The 26,157-nt window shown below is 48.3% G+C and overlaps 2 protein-coding genes and 1 long non-coding RNA gene across 3 annotated transcripts; 2 read left to right on the top strand and 1 right to left on the bottom strand.

The window, feature by feature from the left end:
- Nucleotides 1–51: 51 nt before the first annotated feature.
- Nucleotides 52–11,411, bottom strand: LOC140354525 (uncharacterized). The gene is made up of 3 exons (XR_011925984.1): nucleotides 11,321–11,411; nucleotides 11,112–11,244; nucleotides 52–220 (listed from the first exon to the last, which is right to left on the bottom strand). It is a non-coding gene; the product is annotated as an uncharacterized lncRNA (long non-coding RNA).
- On the top strand, nucleotides 168–11,903 carry cinp (cyclin dependent kinase 2 interacting protein). Its single transcript, XM_072439559.1, has 5 exons — nucleotides 168–240; nucleotides 6,607–6,748; nucleotides 11,139–11,268; nucleotides 11,330–11,453; nucleotides 11,667–11,903. The coding sequence occupies exons 1-5, from the start codon at nucleotides 234–236 to the stop codon at nucleotides 11,867–11,869; spliced, it is 606 nt and encodes a 201-aa protein (XP_072295660.1). The 5' UTR covers nucleotides 168–233; the 3' UTR covers nucleotides 11,870–11,903.
- Nucleotides 11,904–12,547: 644 nt separating this feature from the next.
- LOC140354528 (ankyrin repeat domain-containing protein 9-like) lies at nucleotides 12,548–16,344 on the top strand. Its single transcript, XM_072439563.1, has 2 exons — nucleotides 12,548–13,672; nucleotides 15,883–16,344. Exons 1-2 carry the CDS (start codon nucleotides 13,253–13,255, stop codon nucleotides 16,300–16,302), a joined length of 840 nt encoding a protein of 279 aa, XP_072295664.1. The 5' UTR covers nucleotides 12,548–13,252; the 3' UTR covers nucleotides 16,303–16,344.
- Nucleotides 16,345–26,157: the final 9,813 nt, after the last annotated feature.

Below are 26,157 nucleotides of genomic sequence, written 5' to 3'. Positions count from 1 at the left end.
CATTTTCTTTGTTCATGTTTATTCAATGAATATGTCATTTATATTGCAGTATTTAAAAATGCCTCGTGCTTTAATGCGCACGCCACGCCCCCGCGCAGAGTCTGAAGCACGTGGTCTTCCTGTACAGCAGGGGGCGCTGTTTCCGCTCGTTTGGGCGTCTTCCTCCACCACGTGCACCACGTGTTCCTGACCGGGCTCTGATCCTGGACCAAGACCGGGTCTGGACCGAGGACATGGAAGGTGAGGGACATATAAACATATACAATACATACAACACCGTGATAAGAATAGACCATGTGCAGAGCAGTGGTTCTGAACCCTCCAGTTTCACTGAACACTTCTTAATTGGTTTATATTTTACTGGTGCTCAAAATGAACCGTGTTCAAAGAACATTTTCACACAAAAACAAAAACATAATGAATATTTACTGGCTGACCTTTTGGCCCTTTGAGGCTGGTGCCAAGACTTAACCCTAAAAGGAGTTTAGATACAGGTTAGACTCCTTTAGGTGCTGGTACCATGAGTCATGTGTGTCTTGACCTCCGCTGAACCCCTGAGATTGACAATACAAATCCTGTTTTTCAAGGAAAAAATTCATTTTTTTCATGTTATTGTGTGTTCCTCTGTAAACAGGAGGAGGGACCAGGCATTGCCCTGTCTGACCCCTCAGAGTCACATGACCATCGTAAAAAGCCCTAATGTTTTTCACTTTGAAGTCATCGATTTGAAATGTGTGCAATACTTTAAAGAATGAGTCCGGGCTCATTATCACAGCCTCGTTCAGTTCATTTTGTATTGTTCATTGTGTGTAAAGATGCTCTTATGGTCTTATGCTCTTATGCTCTTATGGTCTTATGCTCTTATGGTCTTATGGTCTTATGATCTTATGGTCTTATGCTCTTATGATCTTATGCTCTTATGCTCTTATGCTCTTATGCACTTATGATCTTATGCTCTTATGCTCTTATGCTCTTATGGTATTATGCTCTTATGGTCTTATGCTCTTATGCTCTTATGCTCTTATGATCTTATGGTCTTATGCTCTTATGATCTTATGCTCTTATGCACTTATGATCTTATGGTCTTATGCTCTTATGCTCTTATGCTCTTATGGTATTATGCTCTTATGGTCTTATGATCTTATGGTCTTATGCTCTTATGGTCTTATGCTCTTATGATCTTATGATCTTATGCTCTTATGGTCTTATGCACTTATGATCTTATGCTCTTATGGTCTTATGCTCTTATGGTCTTATGCTCTTATGGTATTATGGTCTTATGTTCTTATGCTCTTATGATCTTATGGTCTTATGATCTTATGGTCTTATGCTCTTATGGTCTTATGTTCTTATGATCTTATGCTCTTATGATCTTATGCTCTTATGCTCTCCTCTTATGCTCTTATGGTCTTATGGTCTTATGCTCTCATGATCTTATGCTCTTATGGTCTTATGCTCTTATGCTCTTATGCTCTCCTCTTATGCTCTCCTCTTATGCTCCTATGGTCTTATGGTCTTATGCTCTCATGATCTTATGGTCTCATGATCTTATGGTCTTATGCTCTTATGCTCTCCTCTTATGCTCTTATGCTCTTATGCTCTCATGGTCTTATGATCTTATGCTCTTATGCTCTTATGCTCTCATGATCTTATGCTCTTATGCTCTTATGGTCTTATGCACTTATGATCTTATGGTCTTATGATCTTATGCTCTTATGCTCTTATGGTCTTATGCTCTTATGCTCTCATGCTCTCATGCTCTCATGATCTTATGCTCTTATGATCTTATGCTCTTATGATCTTATGCTCTTATGCTCTCCTCTTATGCTCTTATGGTCTTATGCTCTTATGCTCTCATGCTCTCATGCTCTCATGATCTTATGCTCTTATGATCTTATGCTCTTATGGTCTTATGCTCTTATGGTCTTATGCTCTTATGCTCTTATGATCTTATGCTCTTATGCTCTCCTCTTATGCTCTTATGATCTTATGCTCTTATGGTCTTATGCTCTTATGGTCTTATGCTCTTATGATCTTATGCTCTTATGCTCTCCTCTTATGCTCTTATGGTCTTATGCTCTTATGCTCTTATGCTCTCCTCTTATGCTCTTATGGTCTTATGATCTTATGCTCTTATGGGGTTGGGGTTTAGGGGTTGGGGGGTTAGGGGTCGGGGTTTAGAGGTTAGGGGTTTGGGGGGTTAGGGGTTGGGGGGTGAGAGGTTGGGGGTTGGGGGGTTAGAGGTTAGGGGTTGGGGGGTTAGGGGTTAGGGGTTGGGGTATGCTCTTATGCTCTTATAGTCTTATGATCTTATGGGGTTGGGGTTTAGGGGTTGGGGGTTAGAGGTTAGGGGTTTGGGGGGTTAGAGGTTAGGGGTTGGGGGGTTAGAGGTTAGAGGTTGGGGGGTTAGAGGTTAGGGGTTGGGGGGTTAGAGATTGGGGGGTTAGGGGTTAGGGGGTTAGAGATTGGGGGGTTAGGGGTTGGGGGGTTAGGGGTTGGGGTGTTAGAGGTTAGGGGTTGGGGGGTTAGAGATTGGGGGGTTAGGGGTTGGGGGGTTAGGGGTTGGGGTGTTAGAGGTTAGGGGTTGGGGGGTTAGAGATTGGGGGGTTGGGGGGTTAGGGGTTGGGGTGTTAGAGGTTAGGGGTTGGGGGGTTAGAGATTGGGGGGTTAGGGGTTAGGGGTTGGGGGGTGTAAAATGACGAGCAGTAGTTTAGTTGTAAACGTGTTATTTCCGAACACAGGCAGCACGAGGTCGTCCTTATCACACACACTCCCATATATAGTGTTTACCATAGAGCATCCGTATGTACACATATTTAACACATAACATGTACACATAACATGTACACATATTTAACACATAACATGTACACATAACATGTACACATATTCAACACATAACATGTACACATATTTAACACATAACATGTACACATAACATGTACACATATTCAACACGTAACATGTACACATATTTAACACATAACATGTACACATATTCAACACATAACATGTACACATATTCAACACACATGTACATATGACAGGGGGTTGGGGCGCTGTCGAAAAACTTACTTATTCCACAATGCAAAATCCTGTGTAGACCTCGGCCTACATGGTCTACACAGTCTACATGGTCTACACGGCCTACATGGTCTACGCGGCCTACACGGCTTACATGGTCTACATAGTCTACACGGCCTACATGGTCTACACGGCCTACATGGTCTACACAGTCTACACAGCCTACATGGTCTACACAGTCTACACAGCCTACATGGTCTACACGGCCTACATGGTCTACACATGTAACCCTAACCCTAACCCTACATGTAGTTGAATAACTGTTACATCAGACAATATGGATGGATATGACCCTAACAGCACTTAAATGACACATATCCACTACATACATAGTCCTACTAACACGTCCACACTTCAGAGGGCAGGTCACTGTAGGGCAGGTCACTTCAGAGGGCAGGTCACTACAGAGGGCAGGTCACTTCAGAGGGCAGGTCACTTCAGAGGGCAGGTCACTTCAGAGGGCAGGTCACTTCAGAGGGCAGGTCACTTCAGAGGGCAGGTCACTACAGAGGGCAGGTCACTACAGAGGGCAGCTCACTACAGAGGGCAGGTCACTTCAGAGGGCAGGTCACTACAGAGGGCAGGTCACTACAGAGGGCAGGTCACTACAGAGGGCAGCTCACTACAGAGGGCAGGTCACTACAGAGGGCAGCTCACTACAGAGGGCAGGTCACTTCAGAGGGCAGGTCACTACAGAGGGCAGGTCACTACAGAGGGCAGCTCACTACAGAGGGCAGGTCACTTCAGAGGGCAGGTCACTACAGAGGGCAGCTCACTACAGAGGGCAGGTCACTTCAGAGGGCAGGTCACTACAGAGGGCAGCTCACTACATTCCTCACAAGTGTAGGACTCATCCATGACACAGTCTGCTGCAGAGTTGATCAATCATTTGATACAAGAATAATGGTACAATCTGAGACTTCATGTTATAACTGTTGCTCCCGGCGACGACGGACACGATCTTACACTGGACGACACCAGGAACTCTCATCAAATGTCTCGTACGCTTCAGATTTGGAGCGTTCTCGGTCTTCACCATGTTGTGGTCTCTGACCTAGTGCTAACCCTTGTGTGTGTCTCATTGTGTGTAAAGATGGTCTTATGTCCTCTTGTGTGTGTCTCATTGTGTGTAACGATGGTCTTATGTCCTCTTGTGTGTGTCTCATTGTGTGTAAAGATGGTCTTATGTCGTCTTGTGTGTGTCTCATTGTGTGTAAAGATGGTCTTATGTCGTCTTGTGTGTGTCTCATTGTGTGTAAAGATGGTCTTATGTCCTCTTGTGTGTGTCTCATTGTGTGTAAAGATGGTCTTATGTCCTCTTGTGTGTGTCTCATTGTGTGTAAAGATGGTCTTATGTCCTCTTGTGTGTGTCTCATTGTGTGTAAAGATGGTCTTATGTCGTCTTGTGTGTCTCATTGTGTGTAAAGATGGTCTTATGTCCTCTTGTGTGTGTCTCATTGTGTGTAAAGATGGTCTTATGTCCTCTTGTGTGTGTCTCATTGTGTGTAAAGATGGTCTTGTGTCGTCTTGTGTGTGTCTCATTGTGTGTAAAGATGGTCTTATGTCGTCTTGTGTGTGTCTCATTGTGTGTAAAGATGGTCTTATGTCGTCTTGTGTGTGTCTCATTGTGTGTAAAGATGGTCTTGTGTCGTCTTGTGTGTGTCTCATTGTGTGTAAAGATGGTCTTATGTCCTCTTGTGTGTGTCATTGTGTGTAAAGATGATCTTATGTCGTCTTGTGTGTGTCTCATTGTGTGTAAAGATGGTCTTGTGTCGTCTTGTGTGTGTCTCATTGTGTGTAAAGATGGTCTTATGTCCTCTTGTGTGTGTCATTGTGTGTAAAGATGATCTTATGTCGTCTTGTGTGTGTCTCATTGTGTGTAAAGATGGTCTTATGTCCTCTTGTGTGTGTTATTGTGTGTAAAGATGATCTTATGTCGTCTTGTGTGTGTCTCATTGTGTGTAAAGATGGTCTTATGTCGTCTTGTGTGTGTCTCATTGTGTGTAAAGATGGTCTTATGTCGTCTTGTGTGTGTCTCATTGTGTGTAAAGATGGTCTTATGTCGTCTTGTGTGTGTCTCATTGTGTGTAAAGATGGTCTTATGTCGTCTTGTGTGTGTCTCATTGTGTGTAACGATGCTCTTATGTCCTCTTGTGTGTGTCTCATTGTGTGTAAAGATGGTCTTATGTCCTCTTGTGTGTGTCTCATTGTGTGTAACGATGGTCTTATGTCCTCTTGTGTGTGTCTCATTGTGTGTAAAGATGGTCTTATGTCGTCTTGTGTGTGTCTCATTGTGTGTAAAGATGGTCTTATGTCGTCTTGTGTGTGTCTCATTGTGTGTAAAGATGGTCTTATGTCCTCTTGTGTGTGTCTCATTGTGTGTAAAGTTGGTCTTATGTCGTCTTGTGTGTGTCTCATTGTGTGTAAAGATGGTCTTATGTCGTCTTGTGTGTGTCTCATTGTGTGTAAAGATGGTCTTATGTCGTCTTGTGTGTGTCTCATTGTGTGTAAAGATGGTCTTATGTCCTCTTGTGTGTGTCTCATTGTGTGTAAAGATGGTCTTATGTCGTCTTGTGTGTGTCTCATTGTGTGTAAAGATGGTCTTATGTCCTCTTGTGTGTGTCTCATTGTGTGTAAAGATGGTCTTATGTCGTCTTGTGTGTGTCTCATTGTGTGTAAAGATGGTCTTATGTCGTCTTGTGTGTGTCTCATTGTGTGTAAAGATGGTCTTATGTCCTCTTGTGTGTGTCTCATTGTGTGTAAAGATGGTCTTATGTCGTCTTGTGTGTCTCATTGTGTGTAAAGATGGTCTTATGTCGTCTTGTGTGTGTCTCATTGTGTGTAAAGATGGTCTTATGTCCTCTTGTGTGTGTCTCATTGTGTGTAAAGATGGTCTTGTGTCGTCTTGTGTGTGTCTCATTGTGTGTAAAGATGGTCTTATGTCCTCTTGTGTGTGTCATTGTGTGTAAAGATGATCTTATGTCGTCTTGTGTGTGTCTCATTGTGTGTAAAGATGGTCTTATGTCCTCTTGTGTGTGTCATTGTGTGTAAAGATGATCTTATGTCGTCTTGTGTGTCTCATTGTGTGTAAAGATGGTCTTATGTCGTCTTGTGTGTGTCTCATTGTGTGTAAAGATGGTCTTATGTCCTCTTGTGTGTGTCTCATTGTGTGTAAAGATGGTCTTATGTCCTCTTGTGTGTGTCTCATTGTGTGTAAAGATGGTCTTGTGTCGTCTTGTGTGTGTCTCATTGTGTGTAAAGATGGTCTTATGTCCTCTTGTGTGTCTCATTGTGTGTAACAATGATCTTATGTCCTCTTGTGTGTCTCATTGTGTGTAAAGATGGTCTTGTGTCGTCTTGTGTCTTTGTGGATTGGTTTGGGAGGATTTGTTCGATTCTTTTGGACATAATTGAGGTGAATAAATTCGATTTAAAATGTATTTTAATTCATTGTTATTATTTTATCATCTGCTCTGGTTGTGTTCTGTTTTTTTATATTTAGTTTCTTTGTTTTTCTCTCAGGTTCCCACAGGAAGTCTGCGGAGCTCAGAGGAAGTGCTCGCAAAATAAGAGACAACGCAGCAGATTTTCATAATATAATTCTGCGCTGGGACCGACTGAACGACGAAGGGTTAAACATCTGCACCAGGATCAGCAACATCAGGTCTAAAACAGGACTAAAGCAGCTCTAAAGCAGGACTAAAGCAGCTCTAAAGCAGGACTAAAGCAGCTCTAAAGCAGGACTAAAGCAGCTCTAAAGCAGGACTAAAGCAGGACTAAAGCAGCTCTAAAGCAGGACTAAAGCAGCTCTAAAGCAGGACTAAAGCAGCTCTAAAGCAGGACTAAAGCAGGACTAAAGCAGCTCTAAAACAGGACTAAAGCAGCTCTAAAGCAGGACTAAAGCAGCTCTAAAGCAGGACTAAAGCAGCTCTAAAGCAGGACTAAAACAGGACTAAAGCAGCTCTAAAGCAGGTCTAAAACAGGACTAAAGCAGCTCTAAAGCAGGACTAAAGCAGCTCTAAAGCAGGACTAAAGCAGGACTAAAGCAGCTCTAAAGCAGGACTAAAGCAGCTCTAAAGCAGGACTAAAGCAGCTCTAAAGCAGGACTAAAGCAGGACTAAAGCAGCTCTAAAACAGGACTAAAGCAGCTCTAAAGCAGGACTAAAGCAGCTCTAAAGCAGGACTAAAGCAGCTCTAAAGCAGGACTAAAACAGGACTAAAGCAGCTCTAAAGCAGGTCTAAAACAGGACTAAAGCAGCTCTAAAGCAGGACTAAAGCAGCTCTAAAGCAGGACTAAAGCAGCTCTAAAGCAGGACTAAAACAGGACTAAAGCAGCTCTAAAGCAGGTCTAAAACAGGACTAAAGCAGCTCTAAAGCAGCTCTAAAACAGGACTAAAGCAGCTCTAAAGCAGCTCTAAAGCAGCTCTAAAGCAGGACTAAAGCAGCTCTAAAGCAGCTCTAAAACAGGACTAAAGCAGCTCTAAAGCAGCTCTAAAACAGGACTAAAGCAGCTCTAAAGCAGGACTAAAGCAGGACTAAAGCAGCTCTAAAACAGGACTAAAGCAGCTCTAAAGCAGGACTAAAGCAGCTCTAAAGCAGCTCTAAAACAGGACTAAAGCAGCTCTAAAGCAGGACTAAAGCAGCTCTAAAGCAGCTCTAAAACAGGACTAAAGCAGCTCTAAAGCAGGACTAAAGCAGCTCTAAAGCAGGACTAAAGCAGCTCTAAAGCAGGACTAAAGCAGCTCTAAAGCAGGACTAAAGCAGCTCTAAAGCAGCTCTAAAACAGGACTAAAGCAGCTCTAAAGCAGCTCTAAAACAGGACTAAAGCAGCTCTAAAGCAGGACTAAAGCAGGACTAAAGCAGCTCTAAAGCAGGACTAAAGCAGCTCTAAAGCAGGACTAAAGCAGCTCTAAAGCAGGACTAAAACAGGACTAAAGCAGCTCTAAAGCAGGTCTAAAACAGGACTAAAGCAGCTCTAAAGCAGCTCTAAAACAGGACTAAAGCAGCTCTAAAGCAGCTCTAAAGCAGGACTAAAGCAGCTCTAAAGCAGGACTAAAGCAGCTCTAAAGCAGCTCTAAAACAGGACTAAAGCAGCTCTAAAGCAGCTCTAAAACAGGACTAAAGCAGCTCTAAAGCAGGACTAAAGCAGCTCTAAAGCAGCTCTAAAACAGGACTAAAGCAGCTCTAAAGCAGGACTAAAGCAGCTCTAAAGCAGCTCTAAAACAGGACTAAAGCAGCTCTAAAGCAGGACTAAAGCAGCTCTAAAGCAGGTCTAAAGCAGGACTAAAGCAGGACTAAAGCAGCTCTAAAACAGGACTAAAGCAGCTCTAAAGCAGGACTAAAGCAGCTCTAAAGCAGCTCTAAAACAGGACTAAAGCAGCTCTAAAGCAGGACTAAAGCAGCTCTAAAGCAGCTCTAAAACAGGACTAAAGCAGCTCTAAAGCAGGACTAAAGCAGCTCTAAAGCAGGACTAAAGCAGCTCTAAAGCAGGACTAAAGCAGCTTTAAAGCAGCTCTAAAACAGGACTAAAGCAGCTCTAAAGCAGCTCTAAAACAGGACTAAAGCAGCTCTAAAGCAGGACTAAAGCAGGACTAAAGCAGCTCTAAAGCAGGACTAAAGCAGCTCTAAAGCAGCTCTAAAACAGGACTAAAGCAGCTCTAAAGCAGGACTAAAGCAGGACTAAAGCAGCTCTAAAGCAGGACTAAAGCAGCTCTAAAGCAGCTCTAAAACAGGACTAAAGCAGCTCTAAAGCAGCTCTAAAACAGCTCTAAAGCAGCTCTAAAACAGCTCTAAAGCAGGACTAAAGCAGCTCTAAAGCAGCTCTAAAGCAGCTCTAAAACAGCTCTAAAGCAGGACTAAAGCAGCTCTAAAACAGGACTAAAGCAGCTCTAAAGCAGGACTAAAGCAGCTCTAAAGCAGCTCTAAAACAGCTCTAAAGCAGGACTAAAGCAGCTCTAAAGCAGCTCTAAAGCAGCTCTAAAACAGCTCTAAAGCAGGACTAAAGCAGCTCTAAAGCAGCTCTAAAGCAGGACTAAAGCAGCTCTAAAGCAGCTCTAAAGCAGCTCTAAAACAGCTCTAAAGCAGGACTAAAGCAGCTCTAAAGCAGCTCTAAAGCAGCTCTAAAACAGCTCTAAAGCAGGACTAAAGCAGCTCTAAAGCAGGACTAAAGCAGCTCTAAAGCAGCTCTAAAGCAGCTCTAAAGCAGCTCTAAAGCAGGACTAAAGCAGCTCTAAAGCGGGACTAAAGCAGCTCTAAAGCAGGACTAAAGCAGCTCTAAAGCAGCTCTAAAGCAGCTCTAAAGCAGCTCTAAAGCAGGACTAAAGCAGCTCTAAAGCAGGACTAAAGCAGCTCTAAAGCAGGACTAAAGCAGCTCTAAAGCAGCTCTAAAACAGGACTAAAGCAGCTCTAAAGCAGGACTAAAGCAGGACTAAAGCAGCTCTAAAGCAGGACTAAAGCAGCTCTAAAGCAGCTCTAAAACAGGACTAAAGCAGCTCTAAAGCAGCTCTAAAACAGCTCTAAAGCAGCTCTAAAACAGCTCTAAAGCAGGACTAAAGCAGCTCTAAAGCAGCTCTAAAGCAGCTCTAAAACAGCTCTAAAGCAGGACTAAAGCAGCTCTAAAGCAGCTCTAAAGCAGCTCTAAAACAGGACTAAAGCAGCTCTAAAGCAGGACTAAAGCAGCTCTAAAGCAGCTCTAAAGCAGCTCTAAAACAGCTCTAAAGCAGGACTAAAGCAGCTCTAAAGCAGCTCTAAAGCAGCTCTAAAACAGCTCTAAAGCAGGACTAAAGCAGCTCTAAAGCAGCTCTAAAGCAGGACTAAAGCAGCTCTAAAGCAGCTCTAAAGCAGCTCTAAAACAGCTCTAAAGCAGGACTAAAGCAGCTCTAAAGCAGCTCTAAAGCAGCTCTAAAGCAGCTCTAAAACAGCTCTAAAGCAGGACTAAAGCAGCTCTAAAGCAGGACTAAAGCAGCTCTAAAGCAGCTCTAAAGCAGCTCTAAAGCAGGACTAAAGCAGCTCTAAAGCGGGACTAAAGCGGGACTAAAGCAGGTCTAAAGCAGGACTAAAGCAGCTCTAAAGCAGCTCTAAAACAGGACTAAAGCAGCTCTAAAGCAGCTCTAAAACAGCTCTAAAGCAGGACTAAAGCAGCTCTAAAGCAGCTCTAAAGCAGCTCTAAAGCAGCTCTAAAGCAGGACTAAAGCAGCTCTAAAACAGGTCTAAAACAGGTCTAAAGCAGGACTAAAGCAGCTCTAAAGTAGCTCTAAAGCAGGACTAAAGCAGCTCTAAAGCAGGTCTAAAGCAGGACTAAAGCAGGACTAAAGCAGGACTAAAGCAGGACTAAAGCAGCTCTAAAACAGGTCTAAAACAGGTCTAAAGCAGGATTAAAGCAGGACTAAAGCAGGTCTAAAGCAGCTCTAAAGCAGGACTAAAGCAGGATTAAAGCAGGTCTAAAGCAGCTCTAAAGCAGGACTAAAGCAGGACTAAAACAGGTCTAAAGCAGGACTAAAGCAGCTCTAAAACGGCTCTAAAGCAGCTCTAAAGCAGGACTAAAGCAGGTCTAAAGCAGCTCTAAAGCAGGACTAAAGCAGGTCTAAAGCAGCTCTAAAGCAGGACTAAAGCAGGATTAAAGCAGGTCTAAAGCGGGACTAAAGCAGGACTAAAACAGGTCTAAAGCAGGACTAAAGCAGCTCTAAAACGGCTCTAAAGCAGCTCTAAAGCAGGACTAAAGCAGGTCTAAAGCAGCTCTAAAGCAGGACTAAAGCAGCTCTAAAGCAGGACTAAAGCAGGATTAAAGCAGGTCTAAAGCGGGACTAAAGCAGGTCTAAAGCAGGACTAAAGCAGGTCTAAAGCAGGACTAAAGCAGGACTAAAGCAGGACTAAAGCAGGTCTAAAGCAGGACAAAAGCAGGACTAAAGCAGGACTAAAGCAGGACTAAAGCAGGACTAAAGCAGGTCTAAAGCAGGACAAAAGCAGGACTAAAGCAGGACTAAAGCAGGACTAAAGCAGCTCTAAAGCAGGAATAAAGCAGGACTAACTCTGGTCTGTTGTTGTTTCTGGTCCAGGTCTCAGTCCCACTCTGATCCGGGACGTTTGGCCATGGGGGACTCTGTGTTGTTCCAGTCTTTTTCAGCAGGGGGAGCTGAAGAGCTGCACGATGAATGCTGCAAACTTCAGGAGATAGTGAAGAAGCTGGTTAGTCCTGCTTTAGTTCTGTTTCAGTTCTGGTCTAACACTGGTCTCTCACCTCGTGCAGTCCAGTTTGGCCCTGAAGCTGGACCGGTTGCTGGATTCTCACTCGGGACTCTCAGATTTGGACCGGTTCAGGACCCAAGGCCATACTCTCCCCCTGTTCCAGACCTGGACCACAGCAGGCTTTGGTGAGTCCTGGTTTAGACCTGGTTTAGTCCTGGTTTAGACCTGGTTTAGTCCTGGTTTAGACCTGGTTTAGACCTGCTTTAGACCTGGTTTAGTCCTGGTTTAGACCTGGTTTAGACCTGGTTTAGTCCTGGTTTAGTCCTGGTTTAGACCTGGTTTATTCCTGGTTTAGACCTGGTTTAGATCTTTTATTGACCTGGTCTTGTCTGTTGCAGAGTCCTGGGCGCGCTCAGTCCGGACCTGGTTCAGATCTGAGCTGGACTTGAAGAACCAGATCCTCCAGGACTTGGCTCATTGCCAGAGTCCGGACGTGATCCTGGTTTACCTCAGTCTGTGGATCCACCAGCCCCACATCCCGGTCCGGACCAGACTCGGACTGGAAGGACTTCTGCTGGAGACCGGACACCGAGACCTCTGAGACCTCTGAGACCTCTGAGACCTCTGAGACCTCTGAGACCTCTGAGACCTCTGAGACCTCTGAGACCTCTGAGACCTCTGAGACCGGGCCTGAGACCTCTGAGACCTCTGAGACCGGGCCTGAGACCTCTGAGACCTCTGAGACCTCTGAGACCTCTGAGACCTCTGAGACCTCTGAGACCTCTGAGACCTCTGAGACCTCTGAGACCTCTGAGACCTCTGAGACCGGGCCTGAGACCTCTGAGACCTCTGAGACCTCTGAGACCGGGCCTGAGACCTCTGAGACCTCTGAGACCTCTGAGACCTCTGAGACCTCTGAGACCTCTGAGACCTCTGAGACCTCTGAGACCTCTGAGACCTCTGAGACCTCTGAGACCTCTGAGACCTCTGAGACCTCTGAGACCGGGCCTGAGACCTCTGAGACCTCTGAGACCTCTGAGACCTCTGAGACCTCTGAGACCTCTGAGACCTCTGAGACCTCTGAGACCTCTGAGACCTCTGAGACCTCTGAGACCGGGCCTGAGACCGGGCCACAAACTGGTCTAAAAAGGCCCTGCTCAGGCCCCGTTCAGGCCCTGCTCAGGCCCTGAACAGGCCCTGCTCAGGCCCTGCTCAGGCCCCGTTCAGGCTCTGCTCAGGCCCCGTTCAGGCCCTGTTCAGGCCCCGTTCAGGCCCCGTTCAGGCCCCGTTCAGGCTGTTTATATTTGTGAACATGATCCAGTTCTGGTCCTGGTTTAGAACAACGTGTGGCGACAGTTACATAAGACGACTCTGACGCTATGTTCAGTATGTGACACCGGGGGGGCCCGGGGGCGGGGCCGGGGTCCCACTTGAGGTCAGACTGGTCTATAAAAGGGCCCAGAGTCCAGGGACCGGAGTTTGGCCGAAAGATCTCCAACAGACAACAACTCTGCTTTGAGGACCAGAACCAGGACCAGGACCAGAACCAGAACCAGGACCAGGACCAGGACCAGGACCAGAACCAGGACCAGGACCAGGACCAGGACCAGGACCAGGACCAGAACCAGAACCAGAACCAGAACCAGAACCAGAACCAGGAGCAGGAGCAGGACCAGGACCAGAACCAGAACCAGAACCAGGACCAGGACCAGGACCAGGACCAGGACCAGGACCAGGACCAGGACCAGGACCAGAACCAGAACCAGAACCAGAACCAGGACCAGAACCAGAACCAGAACCAGGAGCAGGAGCAGGACCAGGACCAGAACCAGAACCAGGACCAGGACCAGAACCAGGACCAGAACCAGAACCAGGACCAGGACCAGGACCAGGACCAGGTCAGATTTCAACTCCGACTCACCACTGGCCCCTCGGCCCCGAGCCGGCCCATCTGACCCTCTGCTCTCGCCGCTCGGCCCCTGAGATGCTGCTGTCCCCGGCCCCTCTGCCCACTCCGGCTCCTCGCTGCCCTGCTTTGGCCCCTCGTTTGGCCCCGGCCCCTGAGGTCCTGCGAGAGTCGGAACGCTGCGTGTTTGCGTTCTACTGCCTGGTCAGGAACGGGGCCCCGGTGTGGCGGCTAGAGGAGGTGCGGCTCCTGGAGGTGCGCGTGTGGGACGGGACCCGGGGCCAGCTGGGGCCCCTGTCCCCGGGCCAGGCTCTGGTCTACGCTCTGGTCCATGACCGGTCAGACTACAGCGAGACACTGCTGCGGCGCTTTGGCCGCTCGGCTTTGACCCCTGAACCCTGTGGCTTCTGCACACGCTCAGTAGGAGCGCTGCACCTGAGGCTCGCTGTGCGGTACGACAGGCAGAGGGCGCTAGAGAGCATCCTGCACACACTGCAGGTGAGTGACTCCTGTCTACACCTGTCTACACCTGTCTACACCTGTCTGTCTGAGTCCCGGTCTTAGTCCCGGTCTAAACCCGGTCTCTCTCAGGTCTTAGTCCTGGTCTAAACCCGGTCTCTCTCAGGTCTTAGTCCCGGTCTAAACCCGGTCTCTCTCAGGTCTTAGTCCCGGTCTAAACCCGGTCTCTCTCAGGTCTTAGTCCCGGTCTAAACCCGGTCTCTCTCAGGTCTTAGTCCTGGTCTAAACCCGGTCTCTCTCAGGTCTTAGTCCTGGTCTAAACCCGGTCTCTCTCAGGTCTTAGTCCTGGTCTAAACCCGGTCTCTCTCAGGTCTTAGTCCTGGTCTAAACCCGGTCTCTCTCAGGTCTTAGTCCTGGTCTAAACCCGGTCTCTCTCAGGTCTTAGTCCCGGTCTAAACCCGGTCTCTCTCAGGTCTTAGTCCCGGTCTAAACCCGGTCTCTCTCAGGTCTTAGTCCTGGTCTAAACCCGGTCTCTCTCAGGTCTTAGTCCTGGTCTAAACCCGGTCTCTCTCAGGTCTTAGTCCTGGTCTAAACCCGGTCTCTCTCAGGTCTTAGTCCTGGTCTAAACCCGGTCTCTCTCAGGTCTTAGTCCCGGTCTAAACCCGGTCTCTCTCAGGTCTTAGTCCCGGTCTAAACCCGGTCTCTCTCATGTCTTAGTCCCGGTCTAAACCCGGTCTCTCTCAGGTCTTAGTCCTGGTCTAAACCCGGTCTCTCTCAGGTCTTAGTCCCGGTCTAAACCTGGTCTCTCTCAGGTCTTAGTCCTGGTCTAAACCCGGTCTCTCTCAGGTCTTAGTCCTGGTCTAAACCCGGTCTCTCTCAGGTCTTAGTCCCGGTCTAAACCCGGTCTCTCTCAGGTCTTAGTCCTGGTCTAAACCCGGTCTCTCTCAGGTCTTAGTCCTGGTCTAAACCCGGTCTCTCTCAGGTCTTAGTCCCGGTCTAAACCCGGTCTCTCTCAGGTCTTAGTCCTGGTCTAAACCCGGTCTCTCTCAGGTCTTAGTCCTGGTCTAAACCTGGTCTCTCTCAGGTCTTAGTCCTGGTCTAAACCCGGTCTCTCTCAGGTCTTAGTCCTGGTCTAAACCCGGTCTCTCTCAGGTCTTAGTCCTGGTCTAAACCCGGTCTCTCTCAGGTCTTAGTCCCGGTCTAAACCCGGTCTCTCTCAGGTCTTAGTCCTGGTCTAAACCCGGTCTCTCTCAGGTCTTAGTCCCGGTCTAAACCCGGTCTCTCTCAGGTCTTAGTCCTGGTCTAAACCCGGTCTCTCTCAGGTCTTAGTCCTGGTCTAAACCCGGTCTCTCTCAGGTCTTAGTCCCGGTCTAAACCCGGTCTCTCTCAGGTCTTAGTCCTGGTCTAAACCCGGTCTCTCTCAGGTCTTAGTCCTGGTCTAAACCCGGTCTCTCTCAGGTCTTAGTCCCGGTCTAAACCCGGTCTCTCTCAGGTCTTAGTCCTGGTCTAAACCCGGTCTCTCTCAGGTCTTAGTCCTGGTCTAAACCCGGTCTCTCTCAGGTCTTAGTCCCGGTCTAAACCCGGTCTCTCTCAGGTCTTAGTCCTGGTCTAAACCCGGTCTCTCTCAGGTCTTAGTCCTGGTCTAAACCCGGTCTCTCTCAGGTCTTAGTCCTGGTCTAAACCCGGTCTCTCTCAGGTCTTAGTCCCGGTCTAAACCCGGTCTCTCTCAGGTCTTAGTCCTGGTCTAAACCCGGTCTCTCTCAGGTCTTAGTCCCGGTCTAAACCTGGTCTCTCTCAGGTCTTAGTCCTGGTCTAAACCTGGTCTCTCTCAGGTCTTAGTCCTGGTCTAAACCCGGTCTCTCTCAGGTCTTAGTCCCGGTCTAAACCCGGTCTCTCTCAGGTCTTAGTCCTGGTCTAAACCCGGTCTCTCTCAGGTCTTAGTCCTGGTCTAAACCTGGTCTCTCTCAGGTCTTAGTCCTGGTCTAAACCCGGTCTCTCTCAGGTCTTAGTCCCGGTCTAAACCCGGTCTCTCTCAGGTCTTAGTCCCGGTCTAAACCCGGTCTCTCTCAGGTCTTAGTCCTGGTCTAAACCCGGTCTCTCTCAGGTCTTAGTCCTGGTCTAAACCTGGTCTCTCTCAGGTCTTAGTCCTGGTCTAAACCCGGTCTCTCTCAGGTCTTAGTCCTGGTCTAAACCCGGTCTCTCTCAGGTCTTAGTCCTGGTCTAAACCCGGTCTCTCTTGGTCTTTCCAGGTGTCCATGTCCCCCTCTGAAGTCCGCTCGTATTTGGACTCTCGTCCTGTCTGCTCTCACCTGGACGGCGGCGAGGCGGCGGTGTCAGTTGCCGTGGCGATGTGTCGCTCTCGGTGTTTGCTGATGTTGTTGTCGTCCGGTGCCACGGCAACGGGGCTGGAGGCGGGGCTTCAGCAGCTGGAGGCGGGGCCGGGGCCGGAGCAAGAAGCACTTAGGTGCGTTTACTTTCTGCTTCTTTTTGGACACGCCCCCTCACCCAGCCCCCTCGACTCGAGGCTGAGGTGCATTCTGGGAGAGCCACTCTTCCATTGGCTGTCAGGTCAGGCCCCGCCCTCTCTCCTCCTGTACGCGCTCAGAAGCATCGCACGGACGGCGCCAGAATCCATCAGCAGACTGCCGCCAGGACTCTGCCCCCAGTGACGCTCGTGTAGTACTGCAGATACTACAAGTATTACAAGTACTGCAGATACTACAAGTATTACAAGTACTACAAGTACTGCAGATACTACAAGTACTACAGATACTACAAGTATTACAAGTACTACAGATACTACAAGTATTACAAGTACTAAAGTACTGCAGATACTGCTATAATGCATTGGTAGTGTTAGCGTTAGCCTTAACATTAGCTATGATGCATTTTCATTGGACGAGTGAAAAAGCAGTCGAGCAGAGTTACAAACGTTAGCATTAGCATACATGCTAATGTTTATAGTATAAACATTAGCAGACATGCTAATGTTTATAGTATAAACATTATTATAGTATACACATTAGCATACATGCTAGTATAAACATTAGCATGTCTGCTAATGTTTATACTATAAACATTAGCATGTATGCTAATGTTAAACATTAGCATGTCTGCTAATGTTTATAGTATAAACATTAGCAGACATGCTAATGTTTATAGTATAAACATTATTATAGTATACACATTAGCATACATGCTAGTATAAACATTAGCATGTCTAGCATAGTATAAACATTAGCATGTATGCTAATGACCACTTAGGACATAAAGTTCACTAAAAACAGCCTCAACAAAGACGACTTTTACTTTTAATGAACTTTACAAACTGGAGCTCAAAGTTAGATTTCGACTTAAACATCCTTTGTAAATAAATGTAAATATTGTAATTTTCTTTGTTCATGTGATATCCTCCCTCTCCCCAGACACTTCCCTATTTATTCATGCTGTTCTGTAAATATCTGTAAATATGAATAATAAAGAATCATGAGTAAAGTTAAAGCTTTTCATTTCACACTCTACAGCAACATGCGGCCCGGGGGCCAAATCAGGTCCTCCAAGCGATTGAATCAGGTCCAGGACCATCTTCTGTATGTTTGTTTACAGGTTTATTCTGGGTTTGCTCTAGTTTAGACCTGGTTTAGTCCGTTTGGTCCTGGTCTAAAGCATTTTGTATATTATTTCTCTCTGATCCATCAGTATTTTATTGTATTAACATAGTGTGTATATATTATATAACATAGTGTATATAAATTATTATATAACAGTGTATATATATATTATTATATAACAGTGTATATATATATATTATATAACAGTGTATATATATATATATTATGATATAACATAGTGTATGTATATATATATATATATTCTGTAACAGTGTATATATATATATTATTATATAATTATATATCAACTTCTGTTGTGAGAACATTGCTTCCTCCGGACGGTGTTTTCCAAACAACAAGCCAAGAATTAAGATAAGATATTCCTTTATTGTCCCACATGGGGAAATTTCATTGTTGCAACGCAGGTAGATACAGAGGAAAAGAACAGATCACTTATAGGAAGTTTGAAAAACACTTTCAGTAGAAGATCTTCTATAAACAAAAACTCCCATTTCACAACAAGCGAAAATAATAAAGATACAAATAAATAATTACATAAATAAATAAAAACCATTGCACATGTTCAGGACGAACAGTGTTTGTTCTAAAGTCTGACAGCAGCAGAAGGACAGTGTCCTGCAGGGGACAGAGTGTCCTGCAGGGGACAGAGTGTCCTTCAGGGGACAGAGTGTCCTGCAGGGGACAGGGTGTCCTGCAGGGGACAGAGTGTCCTGCAGGGGGCGACACTCATGGTCCAGCATAGATGTGAGTTTAGCCAGGACCCTTCTGTCCCCCTCCTCCTGCACCGAGTCCAGAGCTTCTTCCTCTCCCTCTGTGATGACCACACCTCCAGGAGCTGATGCACCACAGAGGAGGAGAAGGTCTTCAGGAGCGGCCCTGTCAGGAGTGGCCCTGTCAGGAGCGGCCCTGTCAGGAGTGGCCCTGTCACTCCAAAAGACCTGAGTCTCCTCAGGAGGTGGAGCCGACTCTGGCTCTTCCTGTTCAGTCTGTGTTATGAGTCCAGTTTGTGGTTCAGATGAACACCAGGTCCTTGTATGAGTCACTGTCTCAATGTCCCGTCCCTGGTGAGGGGGGCGTGGCCTGTCCCGTCCCTGGATGTTCACTGGTGAGGGGGGCGTGGCCTGTCCCGTCCCTGGATGTTCACTGGTGAGAGGGGCGTGGCCTGTCCCGTCCCTGGATGTCACTGGTGAGGGGGGCGTGGCCTGTCCCGTCCCTGGATGTTCACTGGTGAGGGGGGCGTGGCCTGTCCCGTCCCTGGATGTTCACTGGTGAGGGGGGCGTGGCCTGTCCCGTCCCTGGATGTTCACTGGTGAGGGGGGCGTGGCCTGTCCCGTCCCTGGATGTTCTCTGGTGAGGGGGGCGTGGCCTGTCCCGTCCCTGGATGTTCACTGGTGAGGGGGCGTGGCCTGTCCCGTCCCTGGATGTTCACTGGTGAGGGGGGCGTGGCCTGTCCCGTCCCTGGATGTTCACTGGTGAGGGGGCGTGGCCTGTCCCGTCCCTGGATGTTCACTGGTGAGGGGGGCGTGGCCTGTCCCGTCCCTGGATGTTCACTGGTGAGGGGGGCGTGGCCTGTCCCGTCCCTGGATGTTCTCTGGTGAGGGGGGCGTGGCCTGTCCCGTCCCTGGATGTTCACTGGTGAGGGGGGCGTGGCCTGTCCCGTCCCTGGATGTTCACTGGTGAGGGGGGCGTGGCCTGTCCCGTCCCTGGATGTTCTCTGGTGAGGGGGGCGTGGCCTGTCCCGTCCCTGGATGTTCACTGGTGAGGGGGGCGTGGCCTGTCCCGTCCCTGGATGTTCACTGGTGAGGGGGGCGTGGCCTGTCCCGTCCCTGGATGTTCTCTGGTGAGGGGGGCGTGGCCTGTCCCGTCCCTGGATGTTCTCTGGTGAGGGGGGCGTGGCCTGTCCCGTCCCTGGATGTTCACTGGTGAGGGGGGCGTGGCCTGTCCCGTCCCTGGATGTTCTCTGGTGAGGGGGGCGTGGCCTGTCCCGTCCCTGGATGTTCACTGGTGAGGGGGGCGTGGCCTGTCCCGTCCCTGGATGTTCTCTGGTGAGGGGGGCGTGGCCTGTCCCGTCCCTGGATGTTCTCTGGTGAGGGGGGCGTGGCCTGTCCCGTCCCTGGATGTTCACTGGTGAGGGGGGCGTGGCCTGTCCCGTCCCTGGATGTTCTCTGGTGAGGGGGGCGTGGCCTGTCCCGTCCCTGGATGTTCATGTGAAGACAACATGCAGCCTAACAAGCATGGACCTCATGTGAAGAGTGAAGAAGTGGAGGTGTCGGCAGACGGCGGGGCGTGAGCTGAGAGTGCCGGCAGGCCTTAGATTATAATAGAGTTTTAATACTCCCCCAAACCGGAGGAGGCGGAGCGACCGTGTGAAGAGCCGGGAGTCGGAGACGGAATGATTTGTCATGGAAAAATTAAAAACCGTTCCACTGGTGGAGGAGGCGGGACCGGAAGTGAGGTGGGGCCGACGCAGTCGCCAAACAGATGAGTAGAGAGGGGAGGGGGCGAAGCTAGCCAGGTCGCGCAGTGTGGAATGAACTCTGAAGTAAGATGGCCTTGGGAGGAAGAGATTTGGCCCATGAAAACAGCCAGGGGCCCGGAGCGAGCAGAGGGACAGTAAAGGAACAGTCTGTGGGGCTGGACAGACTGTTCCGGTGCTGCAGCTCCTGATAAGCACATGTGCGAGTCATCCAGCCTGACCAGTGTGGTGTAAAAATGTCATGTCTTTGCCTGATGCCATAGAACTTAGGTCAGCATAATGTTTAACATCTGGGTCACACTTCTTATGGCTCTGCAGACGTCCCTGTGAACACAGACTGAAGCTGCAGATCCAAGGACGTGTCACATGAGGTAGAACATTGAGTGTGTGTCTCTGCAATATGTTTAGACTGGTTTTGTGCATATGTGGCACCTGTTGTGCCTTAATAAGCTGAACTCAATGTTTGCTCTGGTCAGATCAGGGACAGAACGACAAATGTCTGTGAGAGACATGTGTCTGTGTGAGACATGTGTCTGTGTGAGACATGCGTCTGTGTGAGACATGTGTCTGTGTGAGACATGTGTCTGTGTGAGACATGTGTCTGTGTGAGACATGTGTCTGTGTGAGACATGTGTCTGTGAGAGACATGTGTCTGTGAGAGACATGTGTCTGTGTGAGACATGTGTCTGTGAGAGACATGTGTCTGAGAGACATGTGTCTGTGTGAGACATGTGTCTGTGTGAGACATGTGTCTGTGAGAGACATGTGTCTGTGAGAGACATGTGTCTGTGAGAGACATGTGTCTGTGTGAGACATGTGTCTGTGAGAGACATGTGTCTGTGAGAGACATGTGTCTGTGAGAGACATGTGTCTGTGTGAGACATGCGTCTGTGAGAGACATGCGTCTGTGAGAGACATGCGTCTGTGTGAGACATGTGTCTGTGTGAGACATGTGTCTGTGAGAGACATGTGTCTGTGAGAGACATGTGTCTGTGAGAGACATGTGTCTGTGTGAGACATGTGTCTGTGAGAGACATGTGTCTGAGAGACATGTGTCTGTGTGAGACATGTGTCTGTGAGAGACATGTGTCTGTGAGAGACATGTGTCTGAGAGACATGTGTCTGTGTGAGACATGTGTCTGTGTGAGACATGTGTCTGTGAGAGACATGTGTCTGTGAGAGACATGTGTCTGTGTGAGACATGCGTCTGTGTGAGACATGCGTCTGTGTGAGACATGCGTCTGTGAGAGACATGCGTCTGTGAGAGACATGTGTCTGTGAGAGACATGTGTCTGTGTGAGACATGTGTCTGTGTGAGACATGTGTCTGTGAGAGACATGTGTCTGTGAGAGACATGTGTCTGTGAGAGACATGTGTCTGTGAGAGACATGTGTCTGAGAGACATGTGTCTGTGTGAGACATGTGTCTGTGAGAGACATGTGTCTGTGTGAGACATGTGTCTGTGTGAGACATGTGTCTGTGAGAGACATGTGTCTGTGTGAGACATGTGTCTGTGAGAGACATGTGTCTGAGAGACATGTGTCTGTGTGAGACATGTGTCTGTGTGAGACATGTCTGTGTGAGACATGTGTCTGTGTGAGACATGTGTCTGTGAGAGACATGTGTCTGAGAGACATGTGTCTGTGTGAGACATGTGTCTGTGTGAGACATGTGTCTGAGAGACATGTGTCTGTGAGAGACATGTGTCTGTGAGAGACATGTGTCTGAGAGACATGTGTCTGTGAGAGACATGTGTCTGTGTGAGACATGTGTCTGTGAGAGACATGTGTCTGAGAGACATGTGTCTGTGTGAGACATGTGTCTGTGTGAGACATGTGTCTGTGTGAGACATGTCTGTGTGAGACATGTGTCTGTGTGAGACATGTGTCTGTGTGAGACATGTGTCTGTGAGAGACATGTGTCTGTGTGAGACATGTGTCTGTGAGAGACATGTGTCTGTGTGAGACATGTGTCTGTGAGAGACATGTGTCTGTGAGAGACATGTGTCTGTGTGAGACATGTGTCTGTGTGAGACATGTGTCTGTGTGAGACATGTGTCTGTGAGAGACATGTGGCTGTGTGAGACATGTGTCTGTGTGAGACATGTGTCTGTGTGAGACATGTGTCTGTGTGAGACATGTGTCTGTGTGAGACATGTGTCTGTGAGAGACATGTGTCTGTGAGAGACATGTGTCTGTGTGAGACATGTGTCTGTGAGAGACATGTGTCTGAGAGACATGTGTCTGTGTGAGACATGTGTCTGTGTGAGACATGCGTCTGTGAGAGACATGCGTCTGTGTGAGACATGCGTCTGTGAGAGACATGCGTCTGTGAGAGACATGCGTCTGTGTGAGACATGCGTCTGTGTGAGACATGCGTCTGTGAGAGACATGCGTCTGTGAGAGACATGTGTCTGTGTGAGACATGTGTCTGTGAGAGACATGTGTCTGTGTGAGACATGTGTCTGTGAGAGACATGTGTCTGTGAGAGACATGTGTCTGTGTGAGACATGTGTCTGTGAGAGACATGTGTCTGAGAGACATGTGTCTGTGTGAGACATGTGTCTGTGAGAGACATGTGTCTGTGAGAGACATGTGTCTGAGAGACATGTGTCTGTGTGAGACATGTGTCTGTGTGAGACATGTGTCTGTGAGAGACATGTGTCTGTGAGAGACATGTGTCTGTGTGAGACATGTGTCTGTGTGAGACATGCGTCTGTGTGAGACATGCGTCTGTGAGAGACATGCGTCTGTGAGAGACATGTGTCTGTGAGAGACATGTGTCTGTGTGAGACATGTGTCTGTGAGAGACATGTGTCTGTGTGAGACATGTGTCTGTGAGAGACATGTGTCTGTGAGAGACATGTGTCTGAGAGACATGTGTCTGTGAGAGACATGTGTCTGTGAGAGACATGTGTCTGTGAGAGACATGTGTCTGAGAGACATGTGTCTGTGTGAGACATGTGTCTGTGTGAGACATGTGTCTGTGAGAGACATGTGTCTGTGAGAGACATGTGTCTGTGTGAGACATGTGTCTGTGTGAGACATGTGTCTGTGTGAGACATGTGTCTGTGTGAGACATGTGTCTGTGAGAGACATGTGTCTGTGAGAGACATGTGTCTGTGAGAGACATGTGTCTGAGAGACATGTGTCTGTGTGAGACATGTGTCTGTGTGAGACATGTGTCTGTGAGAGACATGTGTCTGAGAGACATGTGTCTGTGAGAGACATGTGTCTGTGAGAGACATGTGTCTGTGTGAGACATGTGTCTGTGTGAGACATGTGTCTGTGAGAGACATGTGTCTGTGTGAGACATGTGTCTGTGAGAGACATGTGTCTGTGAGAGACATGTGTCTGTGTGAGACATGTGTCTGTGTGAGACATGTGTCTGTGTGAGACATGTGTCTGTGAGAGACATGTCTCTGTGTGAGACATGTGTCTGTGTGAGACATGTGTCTGTGAGAGACATGTGTCTGTGTGAGACATGTGTCTGTGAGAGACATGTGTCTGTGAGAGACATGTGTCTGAGAGACATGTGTCTGTGTGAGACATGTGTCTGTGTGAGACATGTGTCTGTGAGAGACATGTGTCTGTGTGAGACATGTGTCTGTGAGAGACATGTGTCTGTGAGAGACATGTGTCTGTGTGAGACATGTGTCTGTGTGAGACATGTGTCTGTGTGAGACATGTGTCTGTGAGAGACATGTGTCTGTGTGAGACATGTGTCTGTGAGAGACATGTGTCTGTGAGAGACATGTGTCTGTGTGAGACATGTGTCTGTGTGAGACATGTGTCTGTGTGAGACATGTGTCTGTGAGAGACATGTGTCTGAGAGACATGTGTCTGTGTGAGACATGTGTCTGTGTGAGACATGTGTCTGTGAGAGACATGTGTCTGTGTGAGACATGTGTCTGTGTGAGACATGTGTCTGTGAGAGACATGTGTCTGTGTGAGACATGTGTCTGTGTGAGACATGTCTGTGTGAGACATGTGTCTGTGTGAGACATGTGTGTCTGTGTGAGACATGTGTCTGTGTGAGACATGTGTCTGTGTGAGACATGTGTCTGTGAGAGACATGCGTCTGTGAGAGACATGCGTCTGTGAGAGACATGCGTCTGTGAGAGACATGTGTCTGTGAGAGACATGCGTCTGTGTGAGACATGCGTCTGTGAGAGACATGCGTCTGTGTGAGACATGCGTCTGTGTGAGACATGTGTCTGTGTGAGACATGTGTCTGTGAGACATGTGTCTGTGAGAGACATGTGTCTGTGAGAGACATGCGTCTGTGTGAGACATGCGTCTGTGAGAGACATGCGTCTGTGTGAGACATGTGTCTGTGAGAGACATGTGTCTGTGAGAGACATGTGTCTGTGAGAGACATGTGTCTGTGAGAGACATGTGTCTGTGTGAGACATGTGTCTGAGAGACATGTGTCTGAGAGACATGTGTCTGTGTGAGACATGTGTCTGAGAGACATGTGTCTGAGAGACATGTCTCTGTCCACGGCTAAAATAAAGAACCACTTTTGAACAAGACAACTTGGTTATATTTTGCCTCATTTTCTCTGTCATTTGTTATAGAATAGTTTGGTGTCAGAAGTGGGATCCTTCGTCCGATGACTCGTCTTCGCGGCCGTGACCGGTGTTTGGCGAACCTGAAACCATAACAAGACTTCAGCCTCATTCCTCATCATTTGGGAGAGAGGACCGTCTCATTGGCCTGAGAAGACAGCGTCTCTAGGATCCGAGCAAAGAGAAAAGTTGTGGTGAGTTGTCTTGTTTCAAATGTGTAGACTAGGGTTTTTTTTATGTATGTTAACTGTTCATCGACAGACAGACTATTCTGACTAGTCCGGTACCCATTTTTATTGACATTTTAAACACTAAAGGACGTGTCTGGGACTATTGTTGAGGTAGTACCCTGCACTTTAAATTTTAGTCTAAAAATAGCACCTTTAAATTTATTCAAATTGAAGGGTCTTTCTTTAGAGACATTCTTTACAATCCTAAAACTACTATTTAGACACAATTGCATTTGAACATTTAACTAATTTTGCTGGACACAATAGCCCATTGTCCTGGGGACAGGGTCAGAACACACTGGGGACAGGGTCAGAACACACTGGGGACAGGGTCAGAACACACTGGGGACAGGGTCAGAACACACGCTGGGGACAGGGTCAGAACACACTGGGGACAGGGTCAGAACACACTGGGGACAGGGTCAGAACACACACTGGGGACAGGGTCAGAACACACACTGGGGACAGGGTCAGAACACACTGGGGACAGGGTCAGAACACACACTGGGGACAGGGTCAGAACACACGCTGGGGACAGGGTCAGAACACACTGGGGACAGGGTCAGAACACACACTGGGGACAGGGTCAGAACACACTGGGGACAGGGTCAGAACACACACTGGGGACAGGGTCAGAACACACTGGGGACAGGGTCAGAACACACGCTGGGGACAGGGTCAGAACACACTGGGGACAGGGTCAGAACACACTGGGGACAGGGTCAGAACACACTGGGGACAGGGTCAGAACACACGCTGGGGACAGGGTCAGAACACACTGGGGACAGGGTCAGAACACACTGGGGACAGGGTCAGAACACACACTGGGGACAGGGTCAGAACACACTGGGGACAGGGTCAGAACACACTGGGGACAGGGTCAGAACACACTGGGGACAGGGTCAGAACACACACTGGGGACAGGGTCAGAACACACTGGGGACAGGGTCAGAACACACTGGGGACAGGGTCAGAACACACTGGGGACAGGGTCAGAACACACACTGGGGACAGGGTCAGAACACACACTGGGGACAGGGTCAGACACACTGGGGACAGGGTCAGAACACACTGGGGACAGGGTCAGAACACACTGGGGACAGGGTCAGAACACACTGGGGACAGGGTCAGAACACACTGGGGACAGGGTCAGAACACACACTGGGGACAGGGTCAGAACACACTGGGGACAGGGTCAGAACACACTGGGGACAGGGTCAGAACACACTGGGGACAGGGTCAGAACACACGCTGGGGACAGGGTCAGAACACACACTGGGGACAGGGTCAGAACACACTGGGGACAGGGTCAGAACACACTGGGGACAGGGTCAGAACACACTGGGGACAGGGTCAGAACACACTGGGGACAGGGTCAGAACACACGCTGGGGACAGGGTCAGAACACACTGGGGACAGGGTCAGAACACACGCTGGGGACAGGGTCAGAACACACACTGGGGACAGGGTCAGAACACACTGGGGACAGGGTCAGAACACACACTGGGGACAGGGTCAGAACACACTGGGGACAGGGTCAGAACACACTGGGGACAGGGTCAGAACACACACTGGGGACAGGGTCAGAACACACTGGGGACAGGGTCAGAACACAC

Source organism: Eucyclogobius newberryi, unplaced genomic scaffold (genome assembly GCF_026437365.1).
Source record: "Eucyclogobius newberryi isolate DKJ021-1_F unplaced genomic scaffold, fEucNew1.0.hap1 SCAF_92, whole genome shotgun sequence".
In the NCBI taxonomy this organism is placed as follows: Eukaryota; Metazoa; Chordata; class Actinopteri; order Gobiiformes; family Gobiidae; genus Eucyclogobius; species Eucyclogobius newberryi.
Note: the sequence above shows the minus strand (reverse complement) of the source record. Positions and strands in the feature narration are given on the sequence as shown.